The 21,962-nt window shown below is 40.9% G+C and overlaps 1 protein-coding gene across 1 annotated transcript in view; it reads right to left on the reverse strand.

Annotated features, from left to right (window-relative positions):
• abca4b (ATP-binding cassette, sub-family A (ABC1), member 4b) overlaps window positions 1-21,962 on the reverse strand; it is a 128,148-nt gene that overhangs the window by 87,173 nt on the left and 19,013 nt on the right. Inside the window, exons 8-16 of the mRNA XM_052011178.1 lie at window positions 20,650-20,890; window positions 18,458-18,597; window positions 14,686-14,802; window positions 13,671-13,868; window positions 10,654-10,859; window positions 7,005-7,181; window positions 5,760-5,982; window positions 4,195-4,416; window positions 253-457 (exon numbers count right to left, since the gene is read on the reverse strand). Coding sequence (XP_051867138.1) covers window positions 253-457; window positions 4,195-4,416; window positions 5,760-5,982; window positions 7,005-7,181; window positions 10,654-10,859; window positions 13,671-13,868; window positions 14,686-14,802; window positions 18,458-18,597; window positions 20,650-20,890 — 1,729 coding nt within the window. The remainder of the gene's footprint in view (window positions 1-252; window positions 458-4,194; window positions 4,417-5,759; window positions 5,983-7,004; window positions 7,182-10,653; window positions 10,860-13,670; window positions 13,869-14,685; window positions 14,803-18,457; window positions 18,598-20,649; window positions 20,891-21,962) is intronic.

A 21,962-nucleotide genomic window follows, 5' to 3' on the forward strand; every position in this document is an offset into this window, starting at 1 on the left:
CAAAAAATGAACGCAATCACATTTGATAACCAAATATTACCCGCAGTGCTTCTGCAATCAAACAGTTGAACCCAGCAGTGACTGCGATCCTTTCTGTGATTTAGGCGTAATTTAGGGACAGGGAGAAACATTGTCGGAATAAAAGGTGCAATCAATAACAATTCTTTACAAATCATCACTGTAACAAAATCTTGAGACTTCTTGAAAAAAGTATCTCCTGTAAAATCTATATTTTCCACAATGTCAGCATACCTGGAAACACAGCATCAAGGTACCAGGCAAGAATTCCGTACAGAAAAGCATCAAACAGCATCATCTCGATGGAGAGCAGCAGACTATACTCATCTCCTTCAACAGGGCTGTCACGGATATTGCCCCACTGTAGACCAAGGCCCTGTTCCTCGTATCGAGAGAGGTACTCAGACCCAAAGCCGAAGGCCACTGGAGACAATAGGCTCTGAAACGTTAAGGAAGACACAGAAAATTCAGTTATGGTCACGTCACATCGCTCTTTAAGTTCCAGCTGGCAGCTTTTGACACAACTGGAGTGAAAGCTTTTACTGTTATGTTTCTGGGCTTTTAAATGACATTGCTGCAAATTGTGGCCTTAACGAAGAGGGTGTTCTCAAGTGTTCCAGCAAAGTCCAGAGTAAGATCAAGAAACAGCACCTCACCTTCTGTTCTGAGCTTTGCTATAGCTCTCGGGACTCTTTCTTATTACGACCCAGGGGGAGGCCATTTGGCCCATGCTGGCTCCCAACTGAGCAACTTTGCCTGACCCATTCCTCCACCATTATTCACCCTTATTTTCCCTGTAGCCATCTCTCTCTCTCTCTCTCTCCCTCTCTCTCTCCCTCCCTCTCTCCCTCTCTCTCTCCCTCTCTCTCTCCCTCTCCCTCTCTCTCTCATGCCTGTTAACTTTCCCTTGGTTCTCTAAGTATGCTAAGTACCCCTAAGTACACTAAGGGGTAATTTACAGAAGCCAGTTAAACTACCAGCACGTCTTTTGGAAGTGGGAGAAAACTAGGACATCCAGGGAAAAACCACACGGTCACAGGGAGAGTGTAGAAACTCCACACAGACAGCCTTGGAGGTCAGGATTAAACCTCAGTCCCTGGAGCTGTGGGGCAGTAGCCCTCACTGCTGCACCACTGAACAATGAATTCAACAATTTCAGACAACCTGCCTTTCCAGGTGATGCCATAACTGGCCTGTAGTAATGACATCGACCTCTAATGTTAACTCAGTTTTGCTCTCTCCACAGATGCTGTTTGACCTGCTGATATTGCTAGCATTCTCCCCTTTTTCCAGAATTCTAATAGCTGCTATGTTTTGTGTCTTACAGACCCAGCACTTTCTTCTCTTTTATTCTCATTCACTTCCCTCTTGTGTATACTTCCTCCAGACAGATGATCTGCCGTTATCAAGCCTTCACCGATCTCTCTTCAGCCAACACCAGCACTGTCTGTGTTGGTTCCCTTCCTGGCACAGACTCTCTTTTTTTCTCTCTATCCCCTCCCCCCTCCCCTTTCACTGTAATGTAGAAGATACCTGTTTTCCAAATTCTGATGAAGGATCATCAACTTGAAAAATACCTCTATTTCTCTCTCTACAGATGCTGCTGGACTCACTGAGTATTTTCAGCATTGTTGATTCTTATTCCATTTTCTCAAATGCCATTGTTCCATTTTCCTCTGCTGATCGGCACTGGAGGATGTTACCAGTTCACTCTTATAATTGGTCTATTTTCTGCTCTTTACACAACATTGTTTGGATTGAAAAGTTGAAAGTCAGGTTTTGTGGTTATCCCGAGATAGAAAGAGCTTGGATTTATATTGAACAGGACATCCCCCAAAGCAATTTACAGCTGGTGAAGCACCTTCCAACTATTGTTCCAGATAAAATATATCCAGTTTGTACAATCTGAGGTCTGATTTTAGTTTGTGCTTGGGATAAATCCATTACACTTTGTTGAAATAAGGGCATTTATAATCCAAATAAGAGAGTGAAGGAAACTGTGGTTTAAAATCTCAAGTGAAATAAGACCATATGACCATAAGACATAGGAGCAGAATTAGGCCATCTGACCCATTGAGTCTGCTCTGCCATTCAATCATGGCTGATTTTTTTTCTCAACCCCATTGAGGCACCCCGAATGAAGAAGAACTCCCTTATCGCTTTCTGCAGTGTCAGCCTAGGTTTTGTGCCGATGGAGAGATTGGACGATCTTGGATTGTTTTCTCTGGGGCGTTGGTGGCCAAGGGGTGATCTGATAGAAGTTTATAAAATTATGAGAGGCATATATGGAGGCATAGAGAGTCAGGGTCCTTTTCCCAGGGTGGAAATGTCAAATACTAGAGGGCATAGATTTAAGGTGAGAAGGGGAAAGTTTAAAAGAGATTTATGAGACAAGTTTTTTTTTTACGCAGAGAGTGGTAGGTACCAGGAGCGTGCTGCCAGGGGAAGTGGTGAAGGCAGATACAACAGCAACATTTAAAAGGCATTTAGACATGCATATGAACAGGCAGGGAATGGAGGGATATAGAGCATGTGCAAGCAGATGGTATTAGTTTAGGTTGGCATAATGGCTAGCACACACATCTTGAGCTAAAGGACTTGTTCCTGTGCTGCGCTGTCCTACGTTCTATGTCACTGTACTGGGGTATCAAGTTCAAGTTACTTTATTGTCATTCATCCGTGCTATAAAAACACATGGCGGAACAGAATGTCATTTCCCCCAGACTCACACAACAGAGGACATACATAGAACAGAAGACATACAATAAACACAAACGAAAAACAAAAAAATCAAAAAAAATAGTGCAAGTACAAATAGTGCAAAAAAACGGTATATACAAGATACAAATTTAGTGCAAAGTTAGTGCAAAACCGAGTTGGACAAGAGAAATACAAGCTCAGTGTGTTGTACTCATTGTATAAACATTTTCAACAGCAGCCAAAGTTCTTATACGCTGTTGTGCAAACCAGAGCTTTTGACGCGGCATTTGTCTACCAGTGTATTCAGGAGCCTGACAGCCTGGGGGAAAAAACTGTTGTGCAGTCTAGTAGTTCTGGCCCGGATGCTCCGGTACCGCTTGCCAGACGGCAGTGGGACGAATAGGTCGTGGGAGGGATGAGAAGGGTCGTCTATAATTCTATAAACCTTACGTGTGCATCGTGTATTGTAAGTATCTGAGATGGTATGAACTTGCAACCCATCTGAGATCAGAGGTTTGACACTGAGTCACATGAGAAGATATTGACGTCAATATCTGATAGCTTAAAAAAAGAGGAAGGCAAGGAGAACATAGAAATAGTTAAGTTTTCACTTAACATAAGGATGTAAGAAATAGAAGCAGTAGTAGGCATATTGGAAGATACTTCAGCACCATTTTCTTGCACTAACCCTCTGTTCCTTAATTTCCTTAATATCTGAATCGTAGTGGGTTTATCTGGAACTATGGGACAAGGGGATAAGGGGTGTCCATTTCATATGGAAATAAGAGGAATTTCATCTCTTTCTCTTATGTTCTCACATTCTATGAGAGAGAACCACTGGCTATGACTGATGGGAATATCTGTCAATAGAAGATAACATACCTATAATATTCATTATGCAATAATATTAATACCGGAATTTACAACACCAACTCTGGATTATGATGCAGGTTCACCTACTGCACTGAACTTTTCTTCTCTTATACGTGCAGAAATTTTTCAGAGTAATGTTGAGATTGTTTAGCCATCACCTTGTATCAGTGATAAACTGATAGTTGTCCTTCAGGACCTAGCTACTGAATGAAGAGATTGCTCAGAGATAATGAGCTCCATCATTTGTGATAGAGAATCATAAGTGTTTGCCTCATTTTCAACGTGAAGAGAGTGTGGCCACACGTCCCATGAGATGTTCTAAAGGGGCTGGTTGTTCCTCAAAGGGATGAACAATGAGATATTTCTTTCTAGTGGGCAAAACATTTCACAAGGACCTCCACTGTGACTCAGTGTCAAAGTTCAGTGTAAAAGTCCTGAGTTAGTTCTTGAAAGGGTTGCGAGATTGTTTCTTGTTTACCTTGATTAGAATATTGCATATTGTACTTTATAGTGATCTGTATCTTGAAAATCCTTGTATATTAGTTAATGTGAACCAGTGATGGCCTATTCAAAGAGGTAAGAATTTCACCCCATTAAACTTACCATTGCCAGCTTCATATTTCTGGTCATCCTGTCCTGCCAAGCATAGCAGAGAATGTGAGGCAGATAGAGGGTGAAGTAAATGATCCCACTGCAAGCAGCTGCCACGTTAGCCTTGGAGAAGAACACACTCAGCAGGAAACACTGCATAATGGTGGCTATGGTAAAGACCAGGAGGAAGACAAAGAGGAGGAAAGGGTTGCTATAGTGGAGCACATTTCCTCTCTGGAAACAAAAGCAAAAGAGATGCAAATAATTAAAATCATAAAGAATTATATGCAAGAAAGACAAACTTCTGGAGGACATGAGAAAGAGCTAATTACATCAGCAAATAGTCTGGCCAATGACAAGAACTCTGATAGTCTTTAATGATGATACACAATAAGCTTCATGGGCATCTTAAATAAAGGCATAAACAGTGGATTGATAGTACTAATGGTGTAATTAAAATCTGGAGCCTGGAAGTACTCAGCAGGATTGAGTATAGAGTACAGATCTATGGAGGTGGACTGAGAAAATTCTGATGGACCTGAAACATTAAATCTGCTTCTCTCTCCACAGATTCTCCCTGGCCTGCTGAGTATTTCCAGCATTGTCTGGTTTAATTTCAGATATCCAGCATCCGCAGTTACTTGTTTTTCTAACATATTCCATAATGTTATTTAATGAAGAAAAGTGAACCAACATATAATCCTCAAACAGAGCCACAAAAAATTGATTAACTAGTCACTTATTTAATTTCATTTTCATGGGACCATTTGTGTTGTGAGGTGCTTTAGTGCGTTGTGAATATTTTGAGCTTCAATATAAATACAACGTCTCGAAACATTACTTTAAGACATAAATAACTTTAATGCCCTGGGGTTTCCTGCAGTCCCGATGAACACAACAAAAAGTACTGGTGATAAACATCTGTCCAAATAAAGTGACTGTGCAATCCAGTCTCCTTCAGTGTCACAGCTGACCCAGCAACTAAAATATTCCCATGCCCTATCTTGACCTAATCCCATGTTTTGTCATTTTAAATGAGTATATTGCAAAAGAAAGGTAACCTTGAGTCTGCAGTCTCTTGTAATTAGGACAATGTGCAGTGCTTGTGATATTTGTCTGACTTGAATCACTTCTTGGCCAACCTCTCCTCCCCACTTCCAATGGAGCACCTGAAGTTTTTCCCCAAGAAGGTATCTCTGAACACTTCTTAACATGTTTACCACTAGATCACATTCCACAATCTGAAGTGATCCAGTGACACATTTCTTCTATTAAAGCATCAAAAAGATAAATTGATTTTCAGACACAGGAAGGTCCAGGAAGTGTAAGCATGAATAAAGATGACTCTCCAGTTGAGGTAGTTACTCATACACCCATTAATTGGTGAGAGTTTTTGTAGCAGACTAATTAAAATCAGGTTCCAAATCAAAGAACCCTTTGTGCAAACATTAAATTATGTGTAACATAGGGATGCAACTGGTTACCACTATATTTGATCACTGCCTGCATTCATGGTCATGCTGATTTCTGAGGGTGAATGCCAAATGCTGGGGTGGTGCTTATTTCTGAATTCTTACCATGATCACCACGGTCACCAGCACTGTACTGGCTGCCATCATGAAGAAGCTGTCGATGAACCATGTGACCCAATGCACCCAGTTAGTGACTCCCATGATTTTCAGGGTCTCCTTCAGCCTCATCTCCTTTTCAAGAACAATACTCTTCACAGTCATGGAGACAGAGTAGATCCAGGAGAGCACCGTGAACATTGGGAAGCAGCGAGTCAGTGCTAGCATGAAGCTTCGGGTGGGGAAAGAATCAACAGGCAGAAGGGGTGAGAAGGGGAATGGGCAGATACGGCAGATAAATTGCAGTAAAAATTTAAGGTATTAGAAGCAAAGAAATAACACAACATTTATGCTGATGTCAGATTGTAAACATTGCTGATTCACATCCCTTCCTCACCCTTTGATGTTGAAGCCCTGCTTTATTACTGCAAGAATTGAATTCTCAAATGCTCTCCTTATCAGCCTTTATACAATCCAGACTCAAGCAAGTCATTTCATTATCACACCAGTGTATATGCAATGTTTAGATGCAAGCTGTCACATTTATAATCAATTCAAACTAAATCTGATGAAAGTTTATCAACCTGAAAGCTTAACTTCATTTCTCTCTCTAAAGATGCTGCTTGACTTGTTATTTCCAGCATTTTCTGTCCTTATTTCAGATTTCCAGCATCTGCAGATTTTTGCTTTTCAAGCTAGATTACACATGAATTAAACCTTAAGAAAATGATCAATTTTTTTCTGGACTCAAAACACAAAACTGTAAATTGTGCCCATATTATCACAGGGAAATTCACCTTTGGTGGCTGGTAATAAATGTATGCACCAAGGATGAACCTTGAGCTTATTCACCTCCACACATTGGGCCCATTCACCTCAACACTGAGTGGAACTGGAAGCTGATATTCATGCATGAGTTTCATCTCTTTAACTCCTTAACTCTTAGTTAAGGTGTGTTTAAGGTTACTTTACATTTATTCTCTATATCCCAGGACATGTACTGCAGAATTTAAAGCCTCTCACAGCAAGGATGGTTTATTTGTGGTAACGATCAATGACTAATTTTGTGTTGTTTGTGGGGAACGACGTGTTGGAAATTTAGGCTCGAAAGTCTTAGAAAGCTTTCACCGAATTATCCAACATGTAATCCAATGTGTAAAATTTTCCATGAGCATCCCATTCCAAGTTGCTGAAGCTAAATCAGCTTTAAAAAAGATAAAGTTTTAAGAGAATATCAATTATTAAATCACTTACATGTCATCAACAAAACAGGGATATGGCATTTGCTGGACATAGATCCCAGATGGGACCTCTGTGTTGGTATGAGTCCTGATAATTCCATGTTCAATCATGTCTTGTAAGTAAGCAAAACCTCCCCAGATATAGCGCAAATCCTCTATTGGATCGGCTCTGGGTCCTGGGTCCCAGTACCTGTGGGAGAAGCACGTAATGAGTTTACACAAGATATTGGTATTTGGTAATTGGTTTATTATTGTCACATGTACCGAGATATAGTGAACAGCTTTTGTCTGCATGCTGTCCAGACAGATCATTCCATACATAAGTACATTGAGGTAGTACAAAAAGAAAAAAAACAGAATATGGAGTATATTGTTACAGTTAAAGAGAAAGTGCAGTGCAGGTAGACAAATAAAGTGCAAGGAAATAATTGATCCCAGTAATGATGTGAATAGGAAGCTCCATGCAGGCAAATTTTCAAAGTAATAAACTGAAAATGAAACAAGCTTCACCTGCAGCATCTACAGTCTCTTGTGTCTCCAACTGAAAATAAAAGATTGATGTCAGCTCTCCTTTACACAGTCGCTGACCAACACATGGATCAACAAAGGGACAGAAACAAAACAGAAATCACTACTAATTGAAGGAGGTTCAGAGGAATTGTAGGCAGTGCTTTTAATTGTTAATCATTGGAGGCTGTGCCTTCACCTGCTTCTGTCCTAAGCTCTGGAATTCCTTCCCTAACTTGCTCTTCCCACCTTTCTTTCCTCCCTCCTATAATGATATCATTAAGACTTCTTGCATCTTAGTTCTTTGAACTTTTGGAAAATGTCCCCTAATATTGCTCTAAGCTAGATAAGGTAACATTTCTTTATTAGTCACATGTACATCGAAACACACAGTGTTCATCTTTTGCGTAGTGTTCTGGGGGGCAGCCCGCAAGTGTCGCCACGCTTCCGGCGCCAACATAGCATGCCCACAACTTCCTAACCTGTACGTCTTTGGAATGTGGGAGGAAACCGGAGCACCCGGAGGAGACCCATGCAGACAGGGAGAATGTACAAACTCCTTACAGACAGCAGCGGGAATTGAACCCAGGTCGCTGGCACTGTAATAATGTTATGCTAACCACTACACTACCGTGCCTGATTCAATGGCAAACTTTGCTTGCTAACACTTGTGTGAAGCACCTTGGTACACTTACTACATTAAAGCTGATTTATAAATGCAACTTGTTATGAGTGTTCTACTTTGGCTGTGGAAGTTACATACAATTTAACCGAGAGCTTTCAGAGAGAAAAATAACAAGAAAAGTTCAATCAGTTCATGGATGCCTGAGATTGAAAAATAGACCTTGTGGTCATTTAAAGGGAACATAACTGGAAGTTTGCCCATTCTTTACATCACTGTGTTGAAAACCTGGGCTTACTGCTTGAGAATCAAACAACACTTCACCTATCTTGTTAATGGATTAACAGAGAGTAATATATTAAACAAATTAAGCATAGCTATCTTGACAAGTTAAGCAGATTTTCTTCCATTATCACTTACCATTGTGAAACAATAAACTAATTTTTAATGTTTTGTAGATAATTACCACCTGCCTATCGTTACAGAAGAGTTAGGGAGACACAATGCACCTTATGCATCTCAAGTGTCTGAATCAACAGTTACTACCACTGCTGGCCCATCAGAAGGTACAAACGGTCTTTAAGGCAGGGAGCAGTGCTGAAGTGCCCAAAGGCTCTCACTAATGATGGACTGGGGAGCATCGAGGAAGCAGGTACAGGACATGCAGGTCACAGATCAAAAGAGCACGGGTGGCAATAGAAGTGGACAAAGTTACATAGTAAAAGTGAATGGAACTGTGGAAGGATTTGTAGATAAAGGAAAGAGGTAAATTCAGGTTTAACAAGGTCATTAAACATGTGGCATGATGTTTGGGAATGGACCAATTTTGTGGGTATGGACAATCCTTTGGTACTTTCTCCAACTGACCAATTTGGACCAATTTCTCCATTTGCTGATGATGCATTCTGATGCCCATGAAAAGATCAGATTGTATAGCTCAGCAGCTTATTCCATCTTGGGTTCACTTCTATATGCAAGAGGCACTGTAACTTTGCTAGGCGCTGCTGGAGTGGCCTGGGGGATAGTAAGGGAGTGTAACATCCCATCGCAAGTGAAGACAGAGTTTCAATGAAGCGGAATGAAACTTAGGTTGCTCTTTAAAGAGTGGCCAAACCACACTGTTGGATTACTGCCCAGTCAATGTAGATGAAAGTACTCACAATTAGCCTTGTACAGGCCCTGGAACAGGGTGGGGTATGCACGAGGTAAAACAATCCGCAGTCAGACAGAGAGGAATGACAAGGAAATAGCTACACCAAAGCTCTGTGGAATGATGAGCAGTGGGAATCACTCAACATCTCCCATGGACACTGTGCTCCCACTGTGCAAAACAATCTCCCATTGTGTAAGTGTTACAGTTGTAGGAGAGAATGTGCACATTTAATTTCAATACCTCAAGCTCTTGTGGTTACACTTCATAGCACAGCCAAGTGAAACAATTGGAGAGATGCCTATTAATGAAACAAGCTCAACATCATTGCCAGCTATTTCTAAAATAATTGTTCAAGCAACCGAGGGGAGCACTCATTTGCATTGTGCAAGTGGTGTGGACGGTGAGGTAGACTCCATGGGGTCTTTGCCATTTCCACTTCAACTATAAAAGGCAATCTCTCTGCCAGCAATGTTTTTGTTGTTGTGTGTTTTAACTGAGAGTTGTATCCATTGCCATTTAACTCTCTCAGTATTGTGTGCTGGTTTCTGATGGCAGGTCATTGACTGAAACATTAGCTCTGAGTTTCCACAGAGGCTGCCTGCCCTGCTGAACATTTTCAGCATTTTCTGTCTTATTTCAGATATTTTCCTTCTGTGCACAATACAAAGCATTGATTTCAAGAGTGGTTGGGGAAATCAAACAACTTGTGCTACACCTACCTTCCCTCCTGGTCAAGCTATTGCAGACATGATTTCAAAATGGATCCCTGTAATTTGAAATACACACATACTTTGCCAATTCCATTCAGAGGAAGGTTGGAGGAGGGCAGGTCAGATGGACCGCGCTTGCAGCCTGAGTCCTGCCAGCAGGACACGCCACAAACATTTGGGAAGAAATTCCGTCAATGATATCTTTGAAACTTGCTGAGAGTTTGCAGTTGATAATGAGTTTTATTTTGGGAACTTATTATCCTCTTTCCTCTGGAGCGTCGGAGTCTGAGGGGAAACCTGATAGAAGTTTATAAAATTTGATAAGCATAGATAGGGTAGACAGTCAGAATCTATTTCCCAGTGTAGAACTACTGAATACTGGAGGACATGCATTTACAGTGAGAGGGGGAGAGTTTAATAGAGATATGTGGGGCAAGTTGGTTTTTACACAGGTGCCTGGAACGGGCTGCGAGGGGTAGTTGTGGAAGCAGATATGATAGTGGTGTTTAAAAGGCTGTTAGATAGACACACGAATATGCAGGGAATGGAGGGGCATGGATCAGGTACAGGCAGAAGAGATTTAGTTTAATTCGACATTGTGTTTGGTGCAGACACTGTGGGCCAAAGGGCCTGTTCCTGTATTATGCTATGTTCTATGATTGAAACTGACCTGTCTTTTATTTTATTTGTTCGCTCTACTGCATCAATGTCCATTCGGATTTTATACTTGACATGAGTTGGAAGCTTGTTTGACCACGGATGCAAGTCTGGAAACACAATCCCAGCCCAAAACTTGTTTTCTTCCAGAAGATAAAGTGCTCTGTGTGTGAGCTGCCCTTCATCAGAATGACCTTCAAATTTATCCAGGTTTAAACACTGCAAATAATCAAAGAGTTTACAACAAGAGAATGGCTTCGTAAATAGCAGGGTGAGAAGATAACAGCTTATGGTGTCTATAATTATTTGCTTGAAATGTAAACAGTAATTTATACTTTAGAGGACTCTTCAGCACCTGCAGTAAGCAACCGCAGATGTCCAGATAAAAATTGTCTTTTGTCGAGTTATTGTGTAATGAACAAAATACTTAAATGAAGATACAAAGTTCAGCAAAACAGCACCAGAACACAAGCAATCCTTAACCCTTGCCATCCCATCAGGCTTTCACTGATAAAACAGCCAACACAATTTGGAAAGCACTTTAAATATCAACTGGGAGAGAAGGAGAAAATGGCACAGGCTTCAAACTTGCAAAAGATTGGCCCTGGAAAATGATTCTCACAAAAATTGATCAACCCACGACACTTTTTACTTCTAAGGAAAAGAACAAAGGCCATAATCCCCAAAACTTTTAATAAACAGCTGGACTCTACACTGGCAACAATATGGGATTTGTTCAGATGAATAATCTAACGTGACTTTATTGGTCTATTTCACCCAGTCTCTGGGCATATCTTCTAGAAGTTAAAATACTGCAAGAAAATGAACATTTAAAAGTATAGCGAGGCCTAAAAACAATATCTGTTAGTTGTCAAATGTTGCATATTTGGAGTTAGGTAATGTTAGGTGTTTTCCTCAATGAACTATAAAGAAACACTAACTCTCAACGACTTTTCTTCAAAATCTTGATAATATTTTTAATCCCTTGTGTCAGACTGCTATAACAATGCCAAGACATCTTATCTCCTGAGTGGATGGATTCTGAAACAAATGTGGTTGCCAGGGAATGAAGTTAGATCACAGAGCTGATTCAATCTTTATTTTGAAAAATTCCCAAAGCTATTTAAACATGCTGATAACAGTGAAATGTGTTGGTAATGACCAGATTAGTGTTCCCTATAATGTTAACCAAACCAACAGCAGTAACAGGGAAGATGGAACCCAATGCATTCAAATCTCAGCATTCCACTAAATCTCCAGCTTCATGGCTAAACTAGTGTTGGTTATTGTAATGGTTTCACAAATACATTGAGGCATAGTGTATATTGGGACATGCCCATAGAGGTACTGGTTTATTTACAAGGCAAAACACAAAGACCCCACCCGCCTGAGTCATTTTCTCTTCTCCCCTCTCCCATCAGGCAGAAGATAAAAAGCTGAGAAAAATAGACGGCTATGGGTAAGCCTAGTAATTTCTAGGGTAGGGACATGTTCGGCACAGCTTCGTGGACTGAAGGGCCTGAATTGTGCTGTAGTTTTTCTATGTTTCTATGTTTCTAAGATACAGGAGCCTGAGGGCACACACCACCAGGCTCAAGGACAGCTTCTATCCCACTGTGATAAGACTATTGCATGATTCCCTTATATGATGAGATGGATTCTTGACCTCACAATCTACCTTGTTATGACCTTGCACCTTATTGTCTACCTGCAATGCACTTCTCTGTAGCTGTGACACTTTGCTCTGTACTTTTTTATTGTTTTTACCTGTACTACCCCGATGCACTCCGTACTAATTCAATGTATCTGCACTGTGTAATGAATTGATCTGTACAAACTGTATGCAAGACGTTTTTCACTGTACCTCGGTACAAGTGACAATAATAAACCAATACCAATACCAATATATATGTGGAGACTACAGGGTTCCTGTTGTAGATAGAATGTTTCTGTCAGTGTTACATTGTTACAAAGCAGACACATCACGTGATTCTTCTGTCCAATAGGATCACAGTACACCCATACATTTGGATACTCTCATTTATCAACTGAACTGCGATAGGAAGGAAACAATTGGTCACAACAACACCAACACGGCCTCCTAGATTGCCTTTAATACATTAAAACAGCCAAGACTCATTATGGGAGCTTTAGCAGATAAAAACTCACATGGGTGAGCAAATATTTGGTCAGAGATTGGCTATAGGCAGTATCTTAAAGGAGGAGATAGGGATGGAGAGGCATTGATGTTTGGAAATGGAACTACAAAGCATGGGACCGGGATAAAGCATGGCATCAACAGTGGGACAACAAAAGTGGCTGACCATTGGTAGAGGGAGGAAGACATTATAGAACTGGAGGAGATGACTGAGATTGGGAGAGGTGTGGCCAAGGAGGGGTTTGAACAAGAGGGCAAGATTTTTAAAATTGAGTGTGAAAGGGACCCAATGAGTGTGAATGGTTCTACCTGTCCCTGGTATTGGAAGAGAGGCCTGGCCCCGTTACCGCACAACGTCCCAGTCAGCTGGGTGTTGCCGCACTACCTGTCCTTTGTGGAAGAGTACCTCCAAGCAAACACCTTTGACCACAAGAAAGGTAGAAAATAAGAGCCCAGCCAGGAGATGGGGCCAGCTGGTGCATGGGGACACCAGAGCCTCGAAGTTCCAGACCAACCAGAAATACTTTGCTTTTCCTTCATTGTGACTGCGGCAATGTTGTGGGGCATACTCATTACAAGAGCTGCAGTTCAAAAAGGTGGCTCACAACCCACTCACCCCCACCACCCCATCTCCCTCTCATGAGCGATTTGGGATGGTGATATAAATGCTGGTCTAAAACATGAATAAATTGTCCTGAAAAATGAATAAATTAACAAATAGTTTCTGTACAATGCTGAGCTACCTAATTTGTCAAAATGTAATTGTGTACTTTACTGAGTCCAGCAATAATTGCAAACAGATGCAGAAAAACGTGAAGGATTTAACCTCTGCAACACAATCCGAGCCTGATTTAATTCTCCTGTTCTCTTACCTCCATATAGTCATTGAATGTGGTGAGGATCTGATCGGTTACATTATAAATATTCTGCCAGGAGAAGTTTGGCACTCCGTCTTCACTATCACTGAATGGTCTGTTGTTTAGGAAGTTTATGATGTCATTGGCTGTCAAGTCCATGTCTTCCAGTTGCTTGTTTATGAAATATGACACTGTGGGGTTTTTTATTGAATCCTGTGGGAAATAAAAGGCAAGGAATGTAGTGAATAAACATACTGAGGAATAAAACACTTTCCATTACAGGTTAGCTCCAAATATTCCCAGGCCTGGTAGACAGGGGCGCGGATGGAAATTTAGATTACTTTTGAAGGGGCACATATTGTATGCACATGTGCATATATGCACTTGTTTAACGGGCATGATGAGATAGAGTACGGTAATGTGAAGCAAAGCCAACTGAATCCCAACAATGTGCCTCAGCTGAAAGATCAGCAAATCACCCCCTTCTGCAATGTTTTAACTATTAGTCATTTCCCACACTAATTCTCCAATGACAACTCAGAGGAGTGTGCGAATTAATGCCATGTCAGGGGCAAGTTTGTACACTAGGTACATGGCCTCCTGGAAGTGGATTAAAGTTACCCAAATTCATATCATACATCACTCCACATAGTTAAACTTCCACGTGTCAATCCTCAGGAATGCAGAAAGTTCATTGAGAAGTATTAGGGCATCATAGGCATTGTACGAATCTTGCATTCCTTTGTAGACTATTAATTTTTAAAACAATCTCTGGTAAGTTTAAGATTATAATTTGACACTATGAAAGTGTGCATTATACACACTGAGAGAGGGAAAAATCCTCAATACCAGATAGAGAAGACAATGAAAGTATAAATGTGTTAAAAATCTACTGTAATCTGCTGTTATCACCGTCAGAGACAATTGGCCATTTCAGATAAACATGGTGACAAAAAGTTAATGAGCTGAGAGATAACTGCTTGGCATTGGGGAAACATTTCGTTCCCTTGTTCTTGTGGCCAACACTTACTCGTATTATGTTCATTTGGACACTGTTTTGGAAGAAGTTCCAAAGCTGAGACTTCACTTCCTCCCAGATCTTTCCGATCTGCTTAAGTCTGTGCAGTTCCTCAAAAGTGACATTAGCCTGTGAAGAAAATTCCATCAACATGTATCAGTGTGTGCTCCATTTAACTATTTCAAGGCCACATATCTGCAAGAGTGGCTTGGACAAATTCTCCTTTTAAATAACACAGGCTTGTCTTTGACAGGAGCTGCTAAACATTTGGTGATCAAATATAATGTATATATGAGTGATATTGTGAGAACATGGAGTCAGTAAAATAAATCTGGGGAATCAAAAACAGCCAGATGAAAATTTTCAGTAAAACCAAGGCATGATCCTGTATCTTCTAGTGCTTTGAAAGCATTTGAGCTGGTTGGGAGTTGTACTTTGAAACACAATACTGTATTGAGTGTTTAAGGAGATCCACTGAATGTTGGCTTGGAACCGGTGACCATAGACTGTGTTCCTCTATTTTCCAGTTTCTCTCTGTCTAATCGAGGACAACATCTTTGAAAGTTTGTGTAACATGTACAAGATGATTTTAATCACTCTTCAAAACCGAAAGCAGAATTTGACACACAATGCAAAATCTGGAATTTGAAAATTTATCTGACAAATATTCATCAGCATTTCCAAAGGTATTGCTTGTTTGGACAAGCATATGAGTTCAACTCTTTCATGTCCTCTGGAGAAGCAATAATTGGTTTGTGTTTAACAACGTAAGGCTGACTGCAGCCAGTAGGCTGTTGGGGGTAAATCTTGGCTTTCAGTTGACTTTCCAATCCTCAGTACACTGCAAAATCCAGGTTAATCCATCATTGCTGATTTATATCTTACCTTATCCAAAGTTAACATTCTCACTGGCAGAGTAAGACACCAGCAAATTAACACACTGTCCTCAAATGATTATATTATTGTGCAGTCTGAAATTAATAATGGTAACTGTGAAACGAGTGGGCTGTCTTGGAACCACATTTGGTTAATCAAAGGGAAGGGAATCTGCTGTTTCACCCAGTTTGGCCCAATCATGAGTCTGGATCCACAGCAATATGATTAACTCTTAAAGACCATCTGATGTGACCCAGCAGGTCACTCAATTCAAGAGCAATCAGGAATGGGCAATAAATGGGCAATAAAATAAGGTGGACTCTTGACCTCATAATCTACCTCATTGTGGCCTTGCACCTTCTGCACTTTCTCTGTAACTATAACACTTCATTCTGCATTCTTTTATTGCTCTTTCCCTGTACTACCTCAATGCACTGATGTGATGAAATGCCCTGCACGGACAGTATGCAAAACAAAGTTTCTCACTGTACCTCAGCACATGTGACAATAATAAACCAATTTACCAAATTTGAAAGCTAGTCTGGGCAGTGACATCTATTCCCTCTGTATGAATAAATTTTAAAAACTCACACAACTTATTTAGCCATAGGCAGCAAAGTAATGGTGCTCACTCTTCACCTCAAAGAGAGCTGCCTACATGACATTTGTTGTGTGGATTTCCCCTGTTCTGACATTAATGGTGTCCGGGATAGAGGATCTCTAGACTTCAGCAACAGTGATGTCATCAAGCAGGTTGAGCAACCAATCACATTGAAGAATTCCCACAGGCACAAACTCAGAAGTAACAAGTGGATGTTATCATTCTTGTTTTATAACTGAATAGAAATTAAGCTCAGACTTACATATCTACCATAGATTAAATTGAAGCTTAAGTACCATAGCCACACATCTTAATAAAAAAAGCATTTTTTACTGTGGATTGGAAAAATCCATAAATATAAAATTAGTTTTTCAGACTTAGAGAGTCTGGTCACAATAATAATGGTTTAATGTGCCATTAAAAATCTAGTTACAGTTTATTCAACAAAGCCTGGCTCTTTCAAGAGCTTTTAACCGTGAGAATAACACATTAAAAATTTGAGGCTTAAATCAATTCAATACTTTCAAATAATTTCCACATTTGAGAACCTCCAAACAGCACAAGCTGTGGAAGAGCAGACATCGTTGACAATAGTTTATGGATTTCTCCATTGAAATATCTAATGCATACTCCAGGAGTTGCAGTGGCTTTACAGTTTTGCCATATGACACACCAATTGCAAAATCCAGGCCAGTTGGTATCAGACAATTTTTCCTTACCCATCTCTATGTAGAGAATAGGATTTCATAATGTAATAATGCATCGAGTTATTTAGATTCAGTGTATGCAATGATTTGAATTAGAGGGCTCATCCTGTGAGGCCATGTGAATAGAGCTCAGGAATAAGAAAGGTGCAATCACTATGATGGGATTATACAATAGGCCTCCCATTGGCCATTGGGAGACAGAGGAACAGATATCCAGGGGTGGGTAGGTAGGGGGTGGTTTTAACTTCCTAAATATTGATGACATTCCCTTAATGCCAGGGACTTAGATGGGGCAGAATCTGTTAGGTGTATCCACGAGTGTTTCTTGAAATTATGCAGATAGTCCAGCTAGAGAAGGGGCCATACCAGACCTCATACTGGGCAATGAGCCTGACCAGGTGATTGAAATTTTTGTATTAGGCAGGAACTGAGGAAAGTTGATTGAGTGTGGCTGTTTGGGGGTAAATCCACATATGACATGTGGAAATCTTTGTAAGGCTGGCTCGTTAGAGCTTAGGACCAGCATGTTCCTGTGAAGACGAAAGATGAGGATGGCAAGGTTCAGGGATGACAAGAGATATTGTAAGGTTAGTCAAAAAGAATAAGGAAGCACATGTAAGATTTAGGAAGCTGAAATCGGACAAGGCCCTTGAGGAATACAAAGGAAGCAGGAAAGAACTTAAACAAGGAATTAGGAAGGCTAAAAGGGCCCATGAAATGACCTTGGCAAGTAGGATTAAGAATCCCAAGGCATTTTATATGTCTATTAAAAGCAAGAGAGTAGCTAGGAAAAGGGTAGGTCCACTCAAGGTCAAAGGAGGGAACCTATGCCTGGTGCAAGAGGAAGTTGGCGATGTAATAAATAACTACTTCACATCGGTATTCACCAAAGAGAAGGCAGTGGATGATGGTGACATCAGGGAGGGGTATGTTTATATTCTAGTGCATGTCGATATTGAGATGGAGGAGTTGTTGAGTATATTGAAAAACATTAAGATGGATGAGTCCCCAAGACTTAATGGAATCTACCCCAGGACTCTGAGGGAGGAAAGGAAGGACATTGCTGGGGCCTTGACCGAGATCTTTGTATCCTCTTTGGCTAAGGTGAGGTGCCAGAAGACAGAAAATAGCCAAAGTTGTTCCTGCGTTTAAGAAGGGTAACAAGGATAATCCAGGAAATTATAGGACAATACATCGGTGGTAGGGAAATAATTGGAGAAGGTTCCTGGATTTAGTAACATTTGGAAAAACATGGATTGTTAGGGAAAGTCAGCATGGCTTTGTGCAGGGGAGGTCCTGTCTCACAAATTTAGTTGAGTTTTTTGAGGAGGTGACAAAGATGATTGATGAGTGTAGGATAGTGGAGGTTACCTTTTAAAGAGGCATTTAGGCAGATACATGAACAGGCAGGGAATCGAGGGATATGGACCATGTGCAGGCAAATGGAATCAGTTTAGATTGGCATCATGGTCAGCATAGAAATGGTGGGCCGAAGGGCCTGTTCCTGTGCTGTACTGTTTTATGTTCTATGTTCAATGTTCTATGTTCTATGAATTGCTCAGATTTTAATGAAATTATCCTAACAATCCCGTGAACTCACATTTTTCATCAGCTGTCGTGTTGCGGGAGAATCTGGAGAAAACAGAACCTTCCCCATTAATAGCGGCTTCAGCACACTCCAGACTATCTTGGTTGCAGGGTTGGACTCCATGTTTTGATTAAGTGCATTACAGAATGGAGCTACAGAAAATGTTATCAAGCATTAGTAATTTGACCATCATAGACTGCTACTTATTCCGATAAAGATGACCACAATAAAACAAAATCCTCCCAAATATACTGTATATTTGATTGATACACACTCCCAGCACCTTGTCCCATTAATTCACAACGCATGGGCACTACTGTCCAGGGTGGGTACCCTGGACAGTAGTGCCCATGTGCTGCAAATTAATGGGACAAGTCCTTTATTCCACATTAAAGTTTCCACATTATTGTTCGGTAAGGAGTTCCAGGATTTAGACCCGATGATGAATGATGAAGTAGCAACTTTATAATTCCATGAGGGGCATAGATATGGTGAATGGTCACAGTCTTTTTGCAAGGGAGTCTAACACTAGAGGTTTAAGGTGATAAGGGAAAGATTTAAAGGGGACCTGAGGGGCAGGTTTTTCACATAGAGGGCGATGGGTAAATGGAATGAACTGCCAGAGAAAGTGGTAGAGGCATATGCAATTACAATATTTAAAAGAAGCTTGGACAGATTCATGGATAGGAACAGTTTAGAGAGATATGGGCCAAATGCAGGCAAGTGGGACTACCTGTGGTAGGCACCTTGGTCTGCATGGACAAGTTGGGCTGAAGAGCTTGTTTCAGTGCTGTATGACTCTATGACTCTAGTTCAGAATGGTGTGTTACTTGGAGTGGGATCTGCAGGTGGTAGTGCTCCCATATATTTGTTGCCCCTGTTTATCGTGATGATAGAGATCATGGATTGGAGAGGTGTGACTGAAGTAACCTAGGTGAGTATCTGCAGTGCATTTTGTAGGTGGTACTTCGAAGCATTAATATTCTCCCCTCACAATGACAGGTACTAGACTAACAGTTCTTACTCTCCAAATTGGCTGTTATTCATACTTGATACACAATTGAAAACATTGCAAGCGAGGGAAGAGGGGGAGAGCCGCAGGAATCACCTTCAAACCCAGTCTTGAATTCACTCAAAGTCTACACTTCTAATAGGGGCTGACTGACTAGAACAGATGATCCCAGCTGGTGTTTCCCTTCTCCTTGCCATGAGGATTTAACTCCACTCACCCCCACGTCAACCCAGCTAAAACTTGTGGTCAAACTGTTACCTTCTCTGACCCTTTGAATCAGTTATACATGACGTGATGAACTCATCAATTAAGTTAATCTTCACATTACTCGATATTAGACCTGCTTCCATTAGTCCAAGAATTTTCACATGGAAGATGTCAGAGGCTAGAAATCTTTTGCAAGAACAGTTGTAGCAGTTAATATATACATTTTCCCCATTGAACTTACAGATAACTCACTAGTTTTTGTTCATTATGGGGAAATACTGAATTATAAAGGCTGTATGTCCAACCTGCTATGGTTTGTTGGGTATATGGTATCTATTTTGTTTTGGCAATTTCTGTTGTATGGTTTGGGGAAAGGGGCAATTCAGGTTTGTGGTTGTCCAATGATCTACACACCCCAGTCAATGGCAACCCTCTGCCTGTCTGGGTTGGTGCTGGTGGGCACACCAGCCATGTAGACTTTAAACTTAAATTCAAATTATTCACATTTTGGTCTTTCTGAATCCAATGTCCAAATATTTATCCCAATCTAATGTTTCGTTAATTCCTTTTGTTTAAGGAGGATGTAAGCATCACTGGCAATACCAACATTTAATGAACATCCCTAATTGCCCTTGAAAAGGTGGTGGTGAGTTGCCTCTTGAATCATTGCAGTCCTTCTAATGAAGGTACTCCCATCATGCTTTATAAGATAAGATAAAGTACAGAGAGTTCCAGGATTTAGATGTAATAATGACGAAGGCAGGATAATGGAAGGGAACGTGTAGGTGGTCTTGTTTCCATCCAACGTTGCCCTTGAACCTCTTGGTGATAGAGGTTGTGGGCTTGGGTGGTGCTGTTAGAGTAGGCGGGTGAGTACATGCGATACATTTCACGATTGTACACACTGCAGCCACTGTGTACTGATGGTGGAATGAATGAATATTTATCTCTTTAGAAAATACAATGCTTTATGGAAAATACTTACTTGTCGCATAATCGTACGCATACTTAGTCTCTTTCTTTGTGTTATTAATTCCCAGGAAAGCCTTGTAATTGTTATCTTCATACCAGTTAAACGAGAAAACCCTGGAGCCTCCTTTCTCGGGATACCCACAGATTAGATTTGACAACAGGTCCGTCAGCTGACTGAATGAAGCTGGACCGCCCTCAGTAAACAATGGGTAAACCACCTGAAGAAGATCCCGAACGCTATCCTGTGCAGTGAACTGTGTGGAAACCATTTGAAAAGTATATGATTATATCAGTCAACTACGCACATGGTTTGATTAAATAAATAAAGCAATGAAAATAGAAAATTGTGAATCCTGGAAACTTGAAGCTGATCCATCAATACATGGAAGGGAAACCAGAGGTAATTTCGGGGAGGTCCTTCAGGAAGCAGTGAGGAGACCTACCAGCTCATTTTCAAACAGTGGCATGGGAAGATTCTGGTTCTTATTTCCATAGTAACACACAAGTTCTCATCATCACTGTTCTAATGGTAACAGCACATAGTGTTCAAACAAGTACAAGTAAATAAATAGATAGATATCTATTTATTTTAGTCACATGTACATTGAACCACACAGTGAAATGTGTCTTTTTGCGTTTACTGAGAATATGCTGGGGGCAGCCCACAAGAGTCAACAACATAGCATGCCCACAACTCCTAACCTGTACGTCTCTGGAATGTGGGAGGAAACCAGAGCACCCAGAGGAAATCCACGCAGACACTGGGAGAACGTACAAACTCCTTACAGACAGGGACGGGATTTGAACCCGGGTCGCTGGTGCTGTAATAACGTTATGCTAACCGCTACACTACTGTACTGCTACTACACTACCATGCAGGCAGGTATGACTTTAAGGTGAAAATGAGTATTCTAAATGGCATTGAGAATCTCAAGACTGTGCAATGGGAGCACACAGAGGCCTTGTGAAAGCAGCAGACCACCTTACAAACTACGCATCCACCCATGCACTCCATCATCTACCACCTGCCCCGTCTATACAAGAGTTTGTCATTCCCACATTGACTTCATCAGCCACCTCAGGACCCACAAAACAGGAGAGGAAGTAAATCATCCTCAACCCCACGGAAATGCCTGAAAAGAAGGCGGCAATACAAGGATTCAGTAGGGTAGAGAGAAATTATTTCTTTTTTTGGAATAAGGATTTTTCAAGTGCCTTCAGGAATTAAAAACTAATTTTTAGGAGGCTGCTCCAAACAACCCAGGAGATAAGTCATTGGCACTGAGCAAAAAGCTTTTACTTTTCCAATTTTTCTGGACATTTTTG

The sequence above is a fragment of the Pristis pectinata genome, chromosome 3, assembly GCF_009764475.1.
Source record: "Pristis pectinata isolate sPriPec2 chromosome 3, sPriPec2.1.pri, whole genome shotgun sequence".
NCBI classification, from domain to species: Eukaryota; Metazoa; Chordata; class Chondrichthyes; order Rhinopristiformes; family Pristidae; genus Pristis; species Pristis pectinata.